The following is an 18119-nucleotide window of genomic DNA, read 5'->3' as shown; positions in this document are numbered from 1 at the left end:
AGGAGGAAGCTCTTTTGACTTTGCCTTAGTAGAAACACATAAGGGCACTTCTGTGGGTATGGGATTGAAGACAGATTTTACATAAGAAAAAACTTTTAAGTTTATTCATATATTTTTGTAGATGTGCTACATGTGTAGAGGAGGCTTAAAGAGTTTCCATGGACCTAAGAAAAAACAATAAGAATGAATTAATGAGAAAGTATTAATATGGTGTGTAGAAATTGTGAAAAAAATCTCAAGATATACACTGGTCAGACTGACTGAGTAATGTCTGTTTTTGAATTGTAAAGTTTAGAAAAGATAAGAAGAAATCTACTGAAGGAAGCCTCAGATGTTGTCAATAGGCTGTAAAACGAAAACAAACTAACAATTGATTAATTCATTGATCTATTCATCTAACTTTTATCTCCACCATGCAATAGCATCTTTGCTAGGCGCTGGGGAATATAAAAATGAACAAGACATGGTCTTTGTCGTAATCTCTCTAAGTCATGGTTTTCTCATTCATTAATTAGTTTATAATACTTAACTTTAAAGGATTTTTCTGTGAGTTTTACGTAAGAGAATATATTAAAATTCTTATAAAGCATTTGGCCACATAATAGAGATTCAGTTAATACCATAGTCTAGTAAAGGAGACCAAGAAGTGAACAGTGATTGTAATTATAATTGAGATATGTACAAATGATATGGGTATAACTCCTCAGAGCAGATGGCAATGAATTCTGAAGAAGGCTGAATACAATTGGGAAATTGAGTTTTGGAAATGAAAACTTATAACAGTTCAAAAGGTGTCGCACAAGGTACTTCCTTGGTGGTCCAGTGGGTAAGACTCCGTGCTCCCAATGCAGGGGACCTGGGTTCAATCCCTGTTCGGGGAACTAGATCCTGCATGCATGCTGCCACTAAGAGTTCACATGCTGCAACTAAGACTCTGCACGTCACAACTAAGAGTCCGCATGCCGCAACTAAAAGCCCTCATGCTGCAACTGAAAAAGATCCCGCATGCCACAACTAAAGATCCCGCATACAACAACTAAAGATCCCACATGCCGCAAAGAAGATCCCGAGTGCCGCAACTAAGACCTGGTGCAGTCTAAAGAAGTAAATAAATAAATACTAAGGTGACTCACAAACTGGAGAACACTTATACCACAGAAGTCCACCCACTGGAGTGAAGTTTCTGAGCCCATGTCAGGCTTCCCAACCTGGGAGTCCGGCAATGGGAGGAGGAATTCCTAGAGAATCAGACTTTGAGGCTAGCGGGATTTGACTGCAGGACTTTGACAGGACTGGGGGAAACAGACTCCACTCTTGGAGGGCATACACAAAGTAGTGTGCACATCAGGACCCACGGGAAGGAGCAGTGACCCCATAGGAGACGGAACCAGACTTACCTGCTAGTGTTGGAGGGTCTCCAGGAGAGGCGGGGGGTGGCTCTGTCTCACCGTGAGGACAGGGACACTGGCAGCAGAAGTTCTGGGAAGTACTCCTTGGCGTGAGCCCTCCTAGAGTCTGCCAAGAGCCCCACCAAAGAGCGCAGGTAGGCTCCAGTGTTGGGTCGCCACAGACCAAACAACCAACAGGGAGGGAACCCAGTCCCACCCATCAGCAGACAAGCAGATTAAAGTTTTACTGAGCTCTGCCCACCAGAGCAACAGCCAGCTCTACCCACCACCAGTCCCTCCCATCAGGAAACTTGCACAAGCCTCTTAGATAGCCTCATCCACCAGAGGGCAGACAGCAGAAGCAAGAAGAACTACAACCCTGCAGCCTGTGGAACAAAAACTACATTCACAGAAAGATAGACAAGATGAAAAGGCAAAGGGCTATGTACCAGATGAAGGAACAAGAGAAAACCCCAGAAAAACAACTAAATGAAGTGGAGATAGGCAACCTTCCAGAAAAAGAATTCAGAATAATGATAGTGAAGATGATCCAGGACCTCAGAAAAAGAATGGAGGCAAAGATCGAGAAGATGCAAGAAATGTTTAACAAAGATCTAGAAGAATTAAAGAACAAACAGACAGAGATGAACAATACAATAACTGAAATGAAAAATACCTAGAAGGAATCAATAGCAGAATAACCGTGGCAGAAGAACGGATAAGTGACCTGGGAGACAGAATGGTGGAATTCACTGCCGCAGAACAGAATAAAGAAAAAAGAATGAAAAGAAATGAAGACAGCCTACGAGACCTCTGGGACAACATTAAGCGCAATAACATTCTCATTATAGGGGTCCCAGAAGGAGAAGAGAGAGAGAAAGGACCAGAGAAAATGTTTGAAGAGATTATAGTCAAAAACTTCCCTAACATGGGAAAGGAAATAGCCACCCAAGTCCAGGAGATGCAGCAAGTCCCATAAAGGATAAACCCAAGGAGAAACACACCGAGACACATAGTAATCAAATTGGCAAAAATTAAAAACAAAGAAAAATTATTGAAAGCAGCAAGGGAAAAACGACAAATAACGTATAAGGGAACTCCCATAAGGTTAACAGCTGATTTCTCAGCAGAATCTCTACAAGCCAGAAGGGAGTGGCATGATATACTTAAAGTGATGAAAGGGAAGAACCTACAACCAAGATTACTCTACCCAGCAAGGATCTCATTCAGATTTGATGGAGAAATCAAAAGCTTTACAGACAAGCAAAAGCTAAGAGAATTCAGCACCACCAAACCAGCTCTACAACAAATGCTAAAGGAACTTCTCTAAGTGGGAAACATAAGGGAAGAAAAGGACCTACAAAACAAAACCCAAAACAATTAAGAAAATGGTCATAGGAACATACATATCAATAATTACCTTAAATGTGAATGGATTAAATGCTCCAACCAAAAGACACAGGCTTACTGAATGGATACAAAACCAAGACCCATATATATGCTGTCTACAAGAGACCCACTTCAGACCTAGGGACACATACAGACTGAAAGTGAGGGGATGGAAAAAGATATTCCATGCAAATGGAAATCAAAAGAAAGCTGGAGTAGCTATACTCATCTCAGATAAAATAGACTTTAAAATAAAGAATGTTACAAGAGACAAGGAAGGACACTACATAATGATCCAGGGATCAATCCAAGAAGAAGATATAACAATTATAAATATATATGCACCCAACATAGGAGCACCTCAGTACAGAAGGCAACTGCTAACAGCTATAACAGAGGAAATCGACAGTAACACAATAATAGTGGGGGACTTTAACACCTCACTGACACCAATGGACAGATCATCCAGACAGAAAATTAATAAGGAAACACAAGCTTGAAATGACACAGTAGACCAGGTAGATTTAATTGATATTTATAGGACATTCCATCCAAAAACAGTAGATTACACTTTCTTCTCAAGTGCGCAGGGAACGTTCTCCCGGATAGATCACATCTCGGGTCACAAATCAAGCCTCAGTAAATTTAAGAAAATTGAAATCATATCAAGCACCTTTTCTGACCACAACACTATGAGATTAGAAATCAGTTATAGGGAAAAAAATGTAAAAAACACAAACACATGGAGGCTAAACGATACGTTACCAAATAACCAAGAGATCATTGAAGAAATCAAAGAGGAAATCAAAAAATACCTAGAGACAAATGACAATGAAAACACGACGATCCAAAACCTGTGGGATGCAGCAAAAGCAGTTCTAAGAGGGAAGTTTACAGCTATACAAGCCTACCTCAAGAAACAAGAAAAATCTCAAATGAACAATCTAACCTTACACCTAAAGGAACTAGAGAAAGAAGAACAAACAAAACCCAAAGTTAGCAGAAGGAGAGAAATTATGAAGATCAGAGCAGAAATAAATGAAATAGAAACAAAGAAAACAATAGCAAAGATCAACAAAATTGATAAACCATTAGCCAGACTCATCAAGAAAAAGAGGGAGAGGACTCAAATCAATAAAATTAGAAATGAAAAATGAGAAGTTACAACAGTCACCACAGAAATACAAAGCATCCTAAGAGACTACTACAAGCAACTCTATGCCAATAAAATGGACAACCTGGAAGAAATGGACAAATTCTTAGAAAGGTATAACCTTCCAAGACTGAACCAGGAAGAAACAGAAAATATGAACAGACCAATCACAAGGAATGAAATTGAAACTGTGATTAAAAATATTCCAACTGGGACTTCCCTGCTGGTGCAGTGGTTAAGAATCCACCTGCCAATGCAGGGGACACGGGTTCGAGCTCTGGTCCAGGAAGGTCCCGCATGCTGGGGAGCAACTAAGCCCGTGTGCCACAACTACTGAACTTTTGCTCTAGAGCCCTCGAGCCACAACTACTGAGCCCGTGTGCCACAACTACTGAAGCCTGCAGGCGCCTAGAGCCTATGCTCCACAACAAGAGAAGCCACCACAATGAGAAGCCCTCACACCACAACGAAGAGTAGCCCCTGGTCACCACAACTAGAGAGAGCCCACGTGCAGCAGTGAAGACCCAACACAGTCAAAAATAAATAATAAATAAATACATTTATAAAGAAAGAAAGAAAGAACATGTATATCATCCTAAGGAGGAAGGCTAAAGACAAACCCTTACTGTATACCAAATACTATCCTAAACGTTCCAAAAAAAAAAAAATCTTCCAACAAACAGAAGTCCAGGACCAGATGGCTTCACAGGTGAATTCTATCAAACATTTAGAGAAGAGCTAACACCCATACTTCTCAAACTCTTCCAAAAAATTGCAGAGGAAGGAACACTCCCAAACTCATTCTATGAGGCCACCATCACCCTGATACCAAAACCAGACAAAGATACTACAAAAAAAGAAAATTACAGACCAATATCACTGATGAATATAGATGCAAAAATCCTCAACAAAATGCTAGCAAACAGAATCCAACAACACATTTAAAGGATCATACACCATGATCAAGTGGGATTTATCCCAGGGATGCAAGGATTCTTCAATATACGCAAATCAATCAATGTGATACACCATATTAACAAATTGAAGAAGAAAAACCATATCATCATCTCAATAGATACAGAAAAAGCTTTTGACAAAATTCAACACCCATTTATGATAAAAACTCTCCAGAGAGTGGGCATAGAGGGAACCTACCTCCACATAATAAAGGCCATATACGACAAACCCACAGCAAACATCATTCTCAATGGTGAAAAACTGAAAGGATTTCCTCTAAGATCAGAACGAGACAAGGATGTCCACTCTCACCACTATTATTCAGCATAGTTTTGGAAGTCCTAGCCACATCAATCAGAGAAGAAAAAGGAATAAAAGGAATACAAATTGGAAAAGAAGAAGTAAAACTGTCACTGTTTGCAGATGACATGATACTATACATAGAGAATCCTAAAGATGCCACCAGAAAACTACTAGAGCTAATCAATGAATTTGGTAAAGTTGCAGGATACAAAATTAATGCACAGAAATCTCTTGCATTCCTATACACTAATAGTGAAAAATCTGAAAGAGAAATTAAGGAAACACTCCCATTTACCATTGCAACAAAAAGAATAAAATGCCTAGGAATAAACCTACCTAGGGAGACAAAAGACCTGTACGCAGAAAACTATAAGACACTGATGAAAGAAATTAAAGATGATACCAACAGATGGAGAGATATACCATGTTCTTGGATAGGAAAAATCAATATTGTGAAAATGACTATACTACCCAAAGCAATCTACAGATTCAGTGCAATCCCTATCAAATTACCAATAGCATTTTTTACAGAACTAGAACAAAAAATCTTAAAATTTGTATGGAGACATAAAAGACCCCGAATAGCCAAAGCAGTCTTGAGGGAAAAAAACGGAGCTGGAGGAATCAGACTCCCTGACTTCAGTCTATACTACAAAGCTACAGTAATCAAGACAATGTGGTTCTGGCACAAAAACAGAAATATAGATCAATGGAACAAGATAAAAAGCCCAGAGATAAACCCACACACCTATGGTCAACTAATCTATGACAAAGGAGGCAAGGATATGCAATGGAGAAAAGACAGTCTCTTCAATAAGTGGTGCTGGGAAAACTGGACAGCTACATGTAAAAGAATGAAATTAGAACACTCCCTAACACCATACACAAAAATAAACTCAAAATGGAATAGAGACCTAAATGTAAGACCAGACACTATAAAACTCTTAGAGAAAAACATGGGAAGAACACTCTTTGACATAAATGACAGCAAGATCTTTTTTGATCCACCTCCTAGAGTAATGGAAATAAAAACAAAAATAAACAAATGGGACCTAATGAAACTTCAAAGCTTTTGCACAGCAAAGGAAACCATAAAGAAGACAAAAAGAGGAGGCCGAGATGGCAGATGAGATCGCTAAGGCTCAGGCCGCCCGGCCTGGTGGCGACACAATCTTCGGGAAGATCATTCGCAAGGAAATCCCAGCCAAAATCATTTATGAGGATGACCAGTGTCTTGCTTTCCATGACGTTTCCCCTCAAGCACCAACACATTTTCTGGTGATACCCAAGAAACATATATCCCAGATTTCTGCAGCAGAAGATGACGATGAAGGTCTTCTTGGACATTTAATGATTGTTGGCAAGAAATGTGCTGCTGATCTGGGCCTGAAGAAGGGTTATCGAATGGTGGTGAATGAAGGTTCAGATGGGGGACAGTCTGTCTATCATGTTCATCTCCATGTTCTTGGAGGTCGGCAGATGAATTGGCCTCCTGGTTAAGTGTGTTGTAGGGATCATTTTCCCTTCTCTATGCAGTGATCAGATCTGCAAGTTCCAATATGCAAAACAATACTTTTTTTTGCCTGTGTATGGAGAGATTGCAGAAATAATTTAAAAAACCCATACGTAATAAAAGGCATTGTTGCATGGTCTGAATTCTGTATTTGACTTATTTTAAAAAACATATTTGTTGGAATGTTTGAAGGTGGAGTTCATAATTTGGGAGGTTTTTATTTTTTCTCCCCACGGAGGACTCAGCCTATGTACATGGCTATAATGGTGTGAGTGATCTTTGAAGACAAATTTAAAAATTTCATAAAATTAGCTTTAGCTTTGAAATATCCTTTTAGGGTAAAAATTAGTCCAGGAGAAGATTTTCTAATCCAATTCTCTTATTTTCTAAGAACAAAGGAGTATGTGATGTGATTGATCCAGAAAATGACAGTTGTGGGTCTAGCAAAGATGCTTTTTGTCCAGGTCACGTGTTTCTCCTGGACTACTGGGGTAGTGTGGAAGGGATGAAAGTAGATTTGTCACAGAATCTTTGATGACCATGTGAAGCCATACAATGATGTTTCCTTGTTACCTAACGCTATTTATTATAAAGACTTGAAAATATATTATTTAGAATTAACTCTCCAAATTGAAAACTCATTGTTGTGAATGTGTATGTGCACACTAGCAAAAATTTTTAAGTTATGCATGACTCTGGCTATGTAGAGTTGGGGGGAAATCTCAGGGTTTGAGTTCTTATGTAGGCTGACAACAAAACTTTTTTTTTTTTGGTCTTGCCATGCACCCTAGCCTTTCTAAGTTTGTGCAGGGCAAACAGGTTTGCTTCTTTGCTTTCCTTCATGTAGGCACTTTCCAGCTTCTAAAATTTATTTAATACTTCTTGCCTGCTTTGTCTCTTCTCTCATTCTCTTTGTGTTTATGGGTTCCTTCCATTTTTAATCCCTAAGACCATTTTAGTAGACTTTGACACATTTTATTGCAAATTGTTTTTCTTCTATATTTTTAATTTTATTAGTGACTTAAAAAATTTAGGGAGAGTGGATTAGGGAAATTGGCTGTATATGTCCTACCAGTGAATTTTTTCCAACTGTCATTTTTTTACTTTGTTTATGGTGTTTGTTTAAAATATTTATATGGTTAATGTATCAATTTTTAATTTAGTTCATATTTTTAAGAGCCTTTCCCACCGTAGGAGGATTTATAAAAGAAATTATTCCCCTAATACTTTATGGCTTTACGTATTTTTATGCCTTTTTTATGAGGGAAGTTCTGGGGTGGGGGATGAGTTTTGGAGGGATTTGTGCCACTGTATAAAATGTAATAATGAGAGAAGCATTTGTATTATATATAAGAGGGTTGAGTCTAGTTCCTTAGGCATATTAACTTTCCCATTGATTTCATCAAACTAGTGCTAATAAATCAGGTAGATAACTGCTAAAAAAAAAAAAAAAAAAAGAAGACAAAAAGACAACCCTCAGAATGGGAGAAAATATTTGCAAACGAATCAACGGACAAAGGATTAATCTCCAAAATATATAAACAGCTCATGCAGCTCCATATTAAAAAAACAAACAACCCAATCCAAAAATGGGCAGAGGACCTAAATAGACTTTTCTGCAAAGAAGACATACAGATGACCAAGAAGCACATGAAAAGCTGCTCAACATCACTAAGTTTTAGAGAAATGCAAATCAAAACTACTATGAGGTATCACCTCACACTATCAGAATGGGCATCATCAGAAAATCTACAAACAAATGCTGGAGAGGGTGTGGAGAAAAGGGAACCCTCCTGTACTGTTGGTGGGAATGTAAATTGATACAGCCTCTATGGAGAACAGTATGGAGGTTCCTTAAAAAACTAAAAATAGAAGTAGCATATGACCCAGCAATCCCATGACTGGGCATATACAGAGAGAAAACCATAATTCAAAATGACACATGTGCCCCAATGTTCATTGCAGCACTATTTACAATAGCCAGGTCATGGAAGCAACCTAAATGCCCATCGACAGACGAATGGATGAAGAAGATTTGGTACATATATACAATGGAATATTACTCAGCCATAAAAAGGAACGAAACTGGGTCATTTGTAGAGACGTGGATGGATCTAGAGACTGTCATACAGAGTGAAGTAAGTCAGAAAGAGAAAAACAAATATCATATATTAACACATATATGTGCAACCTAGAAAAATGGTACAGATGAACTGGTTTGCAGTGCAGAAATAGAGATACAGATGTAGAGAACAAGCATATGGACACCAAGGGGAGAAAGTGGTGGGTGGTGGGGGTGGTGGTGGGATGAATTGGGAGATTAAGATTGACATGTATACACTGATGTGTATAAAATGCATGACGAATAAGAACCTGCTGTATAAAATATAAATAAAAACAAAATATTAAAAAAAATTAAAATTCTTAACAAAAAAAGAAGGAAAAAACCCAGCAACAGCAACAACAAAAGGTGTCTCACGAAACTCCTACTTTATTTAGAGATATTTTTGAGGATGTGACAGTTTTGGTAAGTCCTGAGATTTTTACCAAAGAATAGTTCTCCCAGTTCTCTGCTGTACTAGTGCATTGATTTAAGATCTTGGATTTGTATTCCAAGCCTGGTTTTTAAGCATCTGACCTTCAAATTACTTAATTTCTTTTGCATCAGCTTTGTCATATAAAATGGGGGTGATAGTACTTACTTCATAAGGTAGTATTTACATGTCTGAAGTGGTAAGCAGTCAGTAAAGGGAAACTATAATTTTTAATACCATAGTACTTTGCTGTAGCCTAATAGTCCCTGATTTCTGCTTGATTATAGTTTTTGCCATCGTCTTTTTCTTTAACCTTTCAACTAATGGGGAAATGCTAGTGTTAGTCTTCTGTGGCATATTTTTTTCTATCAAATGGTGGGGATGGGAGGTGTTTAGCTATATAGAAGTAACCCTGTGGCTCTCTGGTTGGCTATGTGTTATATTTTGGTTAGTTGCAAAAAAAGAAAAAACGGTAACTGTAGAGGTTTATGGCCAATGAGGTCAATTTCTGTTGTATAAAGAACATGTGGAATTAGCCTTATTGTAGTCCCCTAAAGCAGGAAAAATAATATTCTTATTTTACAGCTGAGGAAACTGAACTTAAATTAAGTTAGGTGACATCCAGAGTCGTACTGGGAGAGCCAGGACTTGATCTAGGTTTTTTGAGTTTATATCTGCCTCTCCTTCATGGGAAATTTCATATGTTAGCTCAGCCAGCACATGCTATGTCCAGATCAAGTTACCCATAAAGCTCAGTATTCTGCAAGTTATCTTATTTCCTTTATGTTGTTGACAATCCATTACCTGGTAGTTGGACATGTTCTCAGTATTTCTGTGTTTCCTTCATATACCAGATATATATTTCTACAGGAAAAAAATGTTATTGATAAAAGTTAGGTGAACCAAAAAAAACCCAAAAAACAAAAACTTACCTAACAAATAATGTGACGTCTTTAGCAGGGTTTCCTACTCTCATTCATTGCAACCTTATAGTATTCAGCTATAGTTTAGTTTTTGTTAGTAGGCCTAGGGACCTAAAGATACTTCTATGGGAATATGCATTCTAGGTTATAAACAGCCAATTTAAGAAAGATAATTCTGGAGTATAATCTATTTGAAAGTTGGAGACAGTTTGCACAAATAGAGTTTGGATCAGTGGTACCAGAAATGCAAATCAAGATAGAAACCTTACCTTTAAAGGACTGGTGAGAATAAAATGAAATAATATTATATATATTATTATATAAAGTACCTAACATAGTGCTTGCCTCTGTAATTGCTAGTAGATTCTCAAAAAATGATAGCTCCTTTCTCCCTTTCACCCATAATACCGATCCTTAACGATTACCAACAGTACTTAATATAATCTCCATTCTGTCTCTGAACTAGGACAGAACAACCTTATCTTAACACCAGGCTGCTAGCCAGTGTCCTGTCAAAGCCTTTCAAGGCTCTTCTTAACTGCCAGCATCAAATGGTTCATTCACTTTGAATAGACTGTTAACTCCTGAGAGTGTCGTATCCTTATTTTTCTTTCTTGGCATTCTTGGGAAAAATGTCCATGTGTATTCCTTCTGATTTTCTTATTCTTCCCCACCTTTAGGCAAAATGAAAAGAGTAAACATAGTTATATATTGGTGTTAGATGTGATATTTTTAAAATAGACTTATTTATTTATTTATTTTTGGCTGTGTTGAGTCTTTGTTGCTGCATGCGGGCTTTCTCTAGTTGCAGAGAGCGGGGGCCACTCTTTGTTGTGGTGCACGGGCCTCTCATTGCGGTGGCTTCTCTTGTTGCAGAGCACGGGCTCTAGGCACGTGGGCTTAAGTAGTTGTGGCACGCGGGCTTAGTTACTCCTCACCATGTGGGATCTTCCTGGACCAGGGCTCAAACCCGTGTCCCCTGCACTGGCAGGCAGATTCTCAACCACTGCGCCCCCAGGGAAGCCCAGGAGCACAGTCTTAAAGGAGATGGACTTGTGAAAACAAGACACTGCAGTACATTTTGATGCTTGAGAGGATACTACAGCGGCTCCCAAGAGGAAGGGCCTAGCTTCCTGCTGGGGAGGAAGAAGCCTCCAGAGGTGAATGATGACCACCAGAAGCCGCTGGTTCTGGCGTGTTGCCTGGGTGATAATTTTAAAGCATCATGGTTTATATATCACTTAGCAAACATTTATCACCTACTATGTTCTAGGCATTGTTCTAGCACTATGGGACACAGCAATGAATGAAACCATCAAATAAACCCATCGATAATTTCTACCACTGTGGACTTTACATTCTATATCAGTGTTATTTCCGTAAGTAATGACAGTAACAATTTTCTGGCTCCATACATTTTTGCTTTTTTCAACACTCTTTCAGTTATAATTCAGGCCTAACAGGCCACAATTTTGAAAGTGTATATAAGTCAAGCACAACAAAATAGTTTTATATGTATTTGTATGTACATTGTATTTAGGTATTGTAGAAGGAGTACTGAAAGTGGGTAATCTGTGCTCTAGTTCTAACTCTCCTCTAACTAAATGTGCAGCTTGGCAGGTTATATAAACTCCTTCAACCATGTGTAAAATTGGAAGGAACTCTAAGGTTCCTTCAGCTCTAAGAAATTTTTGTGATTTTAAAGTTTTAAAAAAGGTATATAAAAAGTAGCTTCTCTATAGAATGTGTTATTTTTCTAATGATAGTGTTATCTCAGTGCGGATCCAGAATTCAAACCTTATTCTTTGTAAGTTAAAACTGTATCACCTATACCAACTATACTGACTGAGAAGCAAGGAGACTAGGTAAGAAGGCTACTGATAAACCAAAATCCTTACATCTTTGCAGTTTCTATATTGCAGCATTTCTACTTAAAAATTTGCCATCCTGGTTATGGGTAAGGATTTACCCAAAGATCTGAACATGGAATATTCTCTTTTATGATAAATACCCAACAATCTCAATATTGGTTAAATAGATATGGTAAAAGCATATAGAACAAAAGATAATTTTTGGTAGAGGAGCACAATTTTAAAATGATGCTACATTCTTTAACTTCTAGGTTTAAAGAAATCCCTTTCTCTGTTGCTGGCCACTGTTGCATGTTTTCAAGAATAGGTGAAGAGTGTGAATAGAAATTTAAAAAAACCAACCCCATATCACCTAGCATAGTGCTAAGTACATGGAAGATATTCGATAAGTACTTACTGATATTGATTCATTAGATTGTCAAGAACTGTGAAAAGTCTGAGATTTTACTCTACTTACAAGTTAGCCTGCCACAGTTTCATGGATGCTGGTAGAAGGTATGAGATTCTGGGTCAGAGAGGAAGGACAGTTTATTACTCACAGCAATAGCAATAGCCAGAGCGTGATCATTTCTGCCAATCTCTGAACACCTATTCCCTCATAGTGACACGAAGAGGGCCAGATAATACCTGCACGTGCAGTGGGTTGAGTTATAGCTGAGGAACTCTGAGCCTCAGAACCTCAAATCTTTTATAACGTGGAATAAGCATGCTTGTCCTTTGCTCCGGAAGGAGACATCTTTTTCTTCCAAGGCTGTAACCATATCTGCCCTTGCCTTTGGAGGCACATCTTATCTTCCAGGTCTGTTTTCTATACCAGGGGTCCCCAACCCCTGGGACGTGGACTGGTAGCGGTCCGCGGCCTGTTAGGAACCAGGCAGCACAGCAGGAAGTGAGCCGCGGGCGAGTGAGCGAAGCTTCATTGGCCGCTCCCCATCGCTCCCCATCGCTCGCATTACCGCCTGAACCATTCCCCCCCATCCCCCCCGCCCAAAAGGTTGGGGGCCGCTGTTCTATACAGACATCCTTGAGAAGGTACTACAAAAGAATCAGAAGTTAGTGCCTCTGTTCACAAGACAGGCTGAAAAGAGAGACTCATGGAGAATTGTCTCCCAACATAAATTCTTTACTAGAATTATTGTTATATTAAAGGATGAAAAGGCAAATTTAGATTTAATCTTCTTTATCTCTATTCACTAAAATACTAGACACTGATAAACATGTGACCTTTATTTAAAAATCTTCAGAGAAGAGTACACTCTGAAAGTAGTATTTAAGTAAATTCTTGAATGTTGTTGAATACATCAAACATTTGACTATATTTACATTTTGAATCAAGGGGGATGGAAAGGTAGCTTATATAACAATTCAAGTGCTTTACATATAAAGTAATGAGACTGCATGCCAATGTCCAGGGATTTAGAGAGTGTTCAAAAACACAAGCTGAACATATTGTACAACCATGACATTTAAGATGTTTTAAATTAAACAAGTTTAATTCAAGACTTTCATTCACTTTTTCAAATACCTTAATGAAATGAAACCCCAGATACTATATTTATGGTCTTCTGAGGTTCTGTTAATGAATATAGATGTACCCCTTACGTTAAGTGGAATTGGTTAGCCACTTGACTAGTACTGCTTGCAAACAAACCAATAAATAAACAACAACAAAAAACCCCACAAACCATAGACCAATGAAAACAAACCAGCAACCAAAATTACTGCCTGTATCTTTAAATTCTTATATGTGTTTTGGAATTTGTTTGACAAAGTTAAGTTGGTTTTAAAATTTAGCACAGTGACTCAGTTGCAGCTGTTCCAAATAATTGGTCATGAGCTTTTTATACTATCTGGCTTAATTTAACAGAGTACAGCTTCCTGCCATTTTTTTCTTCTCTGTGATCCAGAATCTGAAATATACACATCTTAAGGGATTATATCAATTGTTCATATTTAAGGATAACAATCTAGCATAGGCTTTATGAAGAGCAGTTTTTATATACTTTTTATTTTAGATACTTTCATCTGGATAGATAAAAAATAATAGGAATTGCAATGTATTTTTAAAATAAGAAACCTGTACTCATTGTATGAATTTAGAAAACTCAGGCATATAAAGAAGTAATCCTTACACTTAGAGATAGCTACTTAAACATTTGGCATATGACCCAATTACTACATCTTGACATCTGATTTACTAGTTTTGCAATGATTAAAACTATTTATATATTATTGTGGTGGACGTCAATACATACATAAACAAATCACCAGTTCTGATCCACTGAGAAAAATTTCCCTTAAAAAAATATATATATATACTTCCTTACTCACATTAGCGACAACAACAATACAACCACAGCAACAAAACAAAAAGGTGTGCTCCTAATATATCTTAACTTAATAAACATTAGCTACTTGACAACCATAAAAATGAGTTAGCACCTACTTGACCGGGTTACTCAAGATCTTTATATAGGCAGGTGTTTTCCCTTGGACTGTTTTCGTGTCCTCAAAGCACAGTTTATACTGTGGCACTGCAATGTTTAAGTCTGTTGCACATTTTTGGTCCTAATTCTCCTGTATAGAAGAGGAACATAACATTTGTAACACATGCACTGAAATTAATTTCTCTGTTCAACTCTTAACTCGTGTTTATTTGAAATATGATTATAGGGAAAAATGAACTGGTTTTTAATAAACATATCAGATCCTACACCTTTGAACGGATATTTATTCCTTTAAAGTAGTCATCTTGGGAGACTATAGGTTTATTCCAACTATTCTGTCATTACTGTTTACATTTTTTAGGGATTAGGCATGGGCATCTTTTGTAAGAGTGAAAGCAGAAAGAGAGAGTAAAAGAACAGAAAGAGCAAGAGCGTCAGCAGGAGAGTCCCACTGTTGGTGACATTAGTTCCATCTTCATATCTTCAGCCAAACATTTAGAGAAGCCTCGTACTGGGGACTCTGGCTGGATCCTATTTAGACTCTCAACTGAAACTTGATGGACATATGGGCTAAAGACATGTATGTGTATAGAAGTTGATTATCTCTGACTAAGATTTACACCTAGCATCGGAATACATAGCATCAGTGCGTTGATTAGGGACAGAATATTCCAGGTACATTTTCACAAAGCTACCTTCCAGCAACTCTCTTTAGTTCCAGTGGTTTTTGTTAAGATGTAGAGGTGCTAAAGTGAAGGAGGGAGAGCGAGGAAATCTTGGTTCTGATTTTGTGATATTATTTAGTTTTTCAGCAAATGTTGGCAATGCTACGGAAAGCCCGAACGAACTTTTTGGCCAACCCAATATTTTTGCCTCCTATAGAATTGTATTAATATGATTACTTAAATCTAAAAAATAGAAAATTGAGAAGACTGAAATATAGAATTTTACTAAGGGTGAAAAGAGGTCAAGACTAGTGCTATAGTCTTAGAGTGCCAGAAAGCAAGAAGAGGGCTCTCTTTCCCACTTCTTTCAGGGATACTCCCAAACTTTATCATTCTCTTTGAATTTTCACCTCCTTTCCCATACTCTTCACTCTCAGTTGGTGACCTGACTTCCCACTACATTGGGAAAATGGAGTCCATAGCACATGAACTCTCTCATTTTTATACAGTCTACTTAATATTTGCTTGTATATATTGATTTACTTGTATTTATATTTTGTGGTGAACATTTGTTGGTTATTTCCCCCAGGATATTTTCCTATTCCTCCTGTCTAACAGTATCCAGTCTCCTAGTCTTACAGTTTAGGTGGTAGCTACTCTGGAACAAGATGTAGGGAATGTTCAAGAGCAGTGGTGATCTTGTTCTATATCCTTTCCCATATCCTTGTTCTATATGTTGTTTTAATTTTTCCTATTTTATACTAACCCTTCATTTTCTTGGCTAAATTCTTAATCGGTTCTCTCTCTCTGCCACTCTCTCTCCAGCTTTATTGAAATATAATTCATGTATACAAATCACTCTTTCAAAGTGTACAATTTAATATTTTTTAGTATAGTCACAGTGTTGAGCCATCACCATGATCTAATTGTAGAACGTTTTTGTCTGCCTAAAAAAATCCCTGTACCCATTAGCACTCATTAACCCCTTTCCCCATCCTAAGCAACCATAACCTACTTTTTATCTCTGTGGATTTGCCTATTCTGGACATTTTGTATAAATAGGATCATACAATATGTTGCCTTTGTGACTGGTTTCTTTCACTCAGTATAACTTTTTCAAGGGTCATCCATGCTGTAACACATGTCAGTACATCATTTCTTTTTTTTTTTTTTTCTGATTGGGATAAAATACACATAACAAAATCTATCATTTTAATCATTTAAAATGTACAATTCAGTGGCATGTAGTACATTCACGATGTTGTGTAACTGTCACAACTACCTAGTTCCAGGACATTTTCATCACCTAAAAAAGAAACCCTGTACCTATTGAAGTCACACCCCATCACCCCCTCCCCCAGCCTCTAATTTGGCAGCCACTAATTTGGCAACCACTAATCTGCTTTTGGATTTGCTTATTCTGGATATTTCATATAAATTAAATCATGTAAGGTGAAATCTTTTGTGTCTGGTTTCTTATTTTCTTAAATTTATTTTATTGAAGTATAGTTGATTTACAGTGTTGTGTTAATTTCTGCTGTACAGCAAATTGATTCAGTTATATATATATATACACATTCTTTTTCATATTTTTTCCATTATGGTTTATGACAGGATATTGAATATAGTTCCCTGTGCTGTATACAGTAGGACGTTGTTGTTTATCCATTCTATGTATAATAGTTTGTATCTGCTAATCCAAAACTCCTAATCCATCCCTTCCCCAACCCCCCTTGACAATCACAAGTCTGTTCTCTATGTCTGTGAGTCTGTTTCTGTTTCACAGATAAATTCATTTGTGTCATATTTTAGATTCCACATACAAGTGATATCATATGGTATTTGTCTTTCTGATTTACTTCATTGCGTATGATAATCTCTAGGTCTATCCAAGTTGCTGCAAATGGCATTATTACATTCCTCTTTATGGCTGATTAGTATTCCATTGTATGTATATATATATACAACATCTTCTTTATCCATTCATCTGTCGATGGACATTTAGGTTGTTTCCATGTCTTGGCTATTGTAAATAGTGTTGCAATGAACATTGGGTGCATACATCTTTTCGAATTATGTTTTTCTCTGGATATATGCCCAGCAGTGGAATTGCAGGATCGTATGGCAACTCTACTTTTAGTTTTTTGAGGAACCTTCATACTGTTTTCCACAGTGGCTGCACCAACTTACATTCCCACCAATAGTTTAGGAGGGTTCCCTTTTCCCCACACCCTCTGCAGCATTTATTATTATTATTATTTTTTTAATTTTTTAAAAAAAATTTTTATTTATTTATTTATTTAATTTATGGCTGCTTTGGGTCTTCGTTTCTGCGCGAGAGCTTTCTCCAGCTGTGGCAAGCGGGGGCCACTCTTCATCGCGGTGCGCGGGCCTCTCGCTGTCGCGGAGCACAGTCTCCAGACGCGCAGGCTCAGTAATTGTGGCTTATGGGCCTAGCCGCTCTGTGGCATGTGGGATCTTCCCAGACCAGAGCTCGAACCCGTGTCCCCTGCATTGGCAGGCAGATTCTCAACCACTGCGCCACCAGGGAAGCCCAGCATTTATTATTTATAGACTTTTTAATGATAGCTATTCAGTGTGTGTAAGGTGGTACCTCATTGTAGTTTTGATTTCCACTTCTCAAATAATTAATGATGTTTAGCATCTTTTAATGGTCCTGTTGGTACTCTGTATGTCTTCTCTAGAGAAATGTCTATTTAGATCTTCTGCCCATTTTTTCGATTTTTTTTTTGTTGTTATTGAGTTGTATGAACTGTTTGTATATTTTGGAAATTAAGCTCTTGTTGGTTGCATCATTTGCAAATACTTTCTCCCAGTCCATAGGTTGTCTTCTCATTTTGTTTATTGTTTCCTTTGCTGTACAAAATGTGTCTGGCTTCTTTTATTTAGCATAATGTTTTCAAGGTTCACCCATGTCATAACATTTATATTATTTCATTTTTCTTAAATGACAGG

General features: G+C 37.6%; 2 protein-coding genes across 16 annotated transcripts in view; both read left to right on the top strand.

Moving 5' to 3' along the window:
• The window catches only part of RIMS2 (regulating synaptic membrane exocytosis 2), a 590702-nt gene that overhangs the window by 34327 nt on the left and 538256 nt on the right, over positions 1-18119 (top strand). The gene's annotated exons all lie outside the window — the stretch shown is intronic.
• Positions 6305-6846, top strand: LOC309615143 (adenosine 5'-monophosphoramidase HINT1). The gene has a single exon (XM_082364509.1). It carries the CDS (start codon positions 6310-6312, stop codon positions 6688-6690), a length of 381 nt encoding a protein of 126 aa, XP_082220635.1. The 5' UTR covers positions 6305-6309; the 3' UTR covers positions 6691-6846.

This window comes from Balaenoptera borealis, assembly GCF_965194805.1.
Source record: "Balaenoptera borealis genome assembly, chromosome: 17".
In the NCBI taxonomy this organism is placed as follows: domain Eukaryota; kingdom Metazoa; phylum Chordata; class Mammalia; order Artiodactyla; family Balaenopteridae; genus Balaenoptera; species Balaenoptera borealis.
This window is presented reverse-complemented; position numbering and strand designations above follow the sequence as displayed.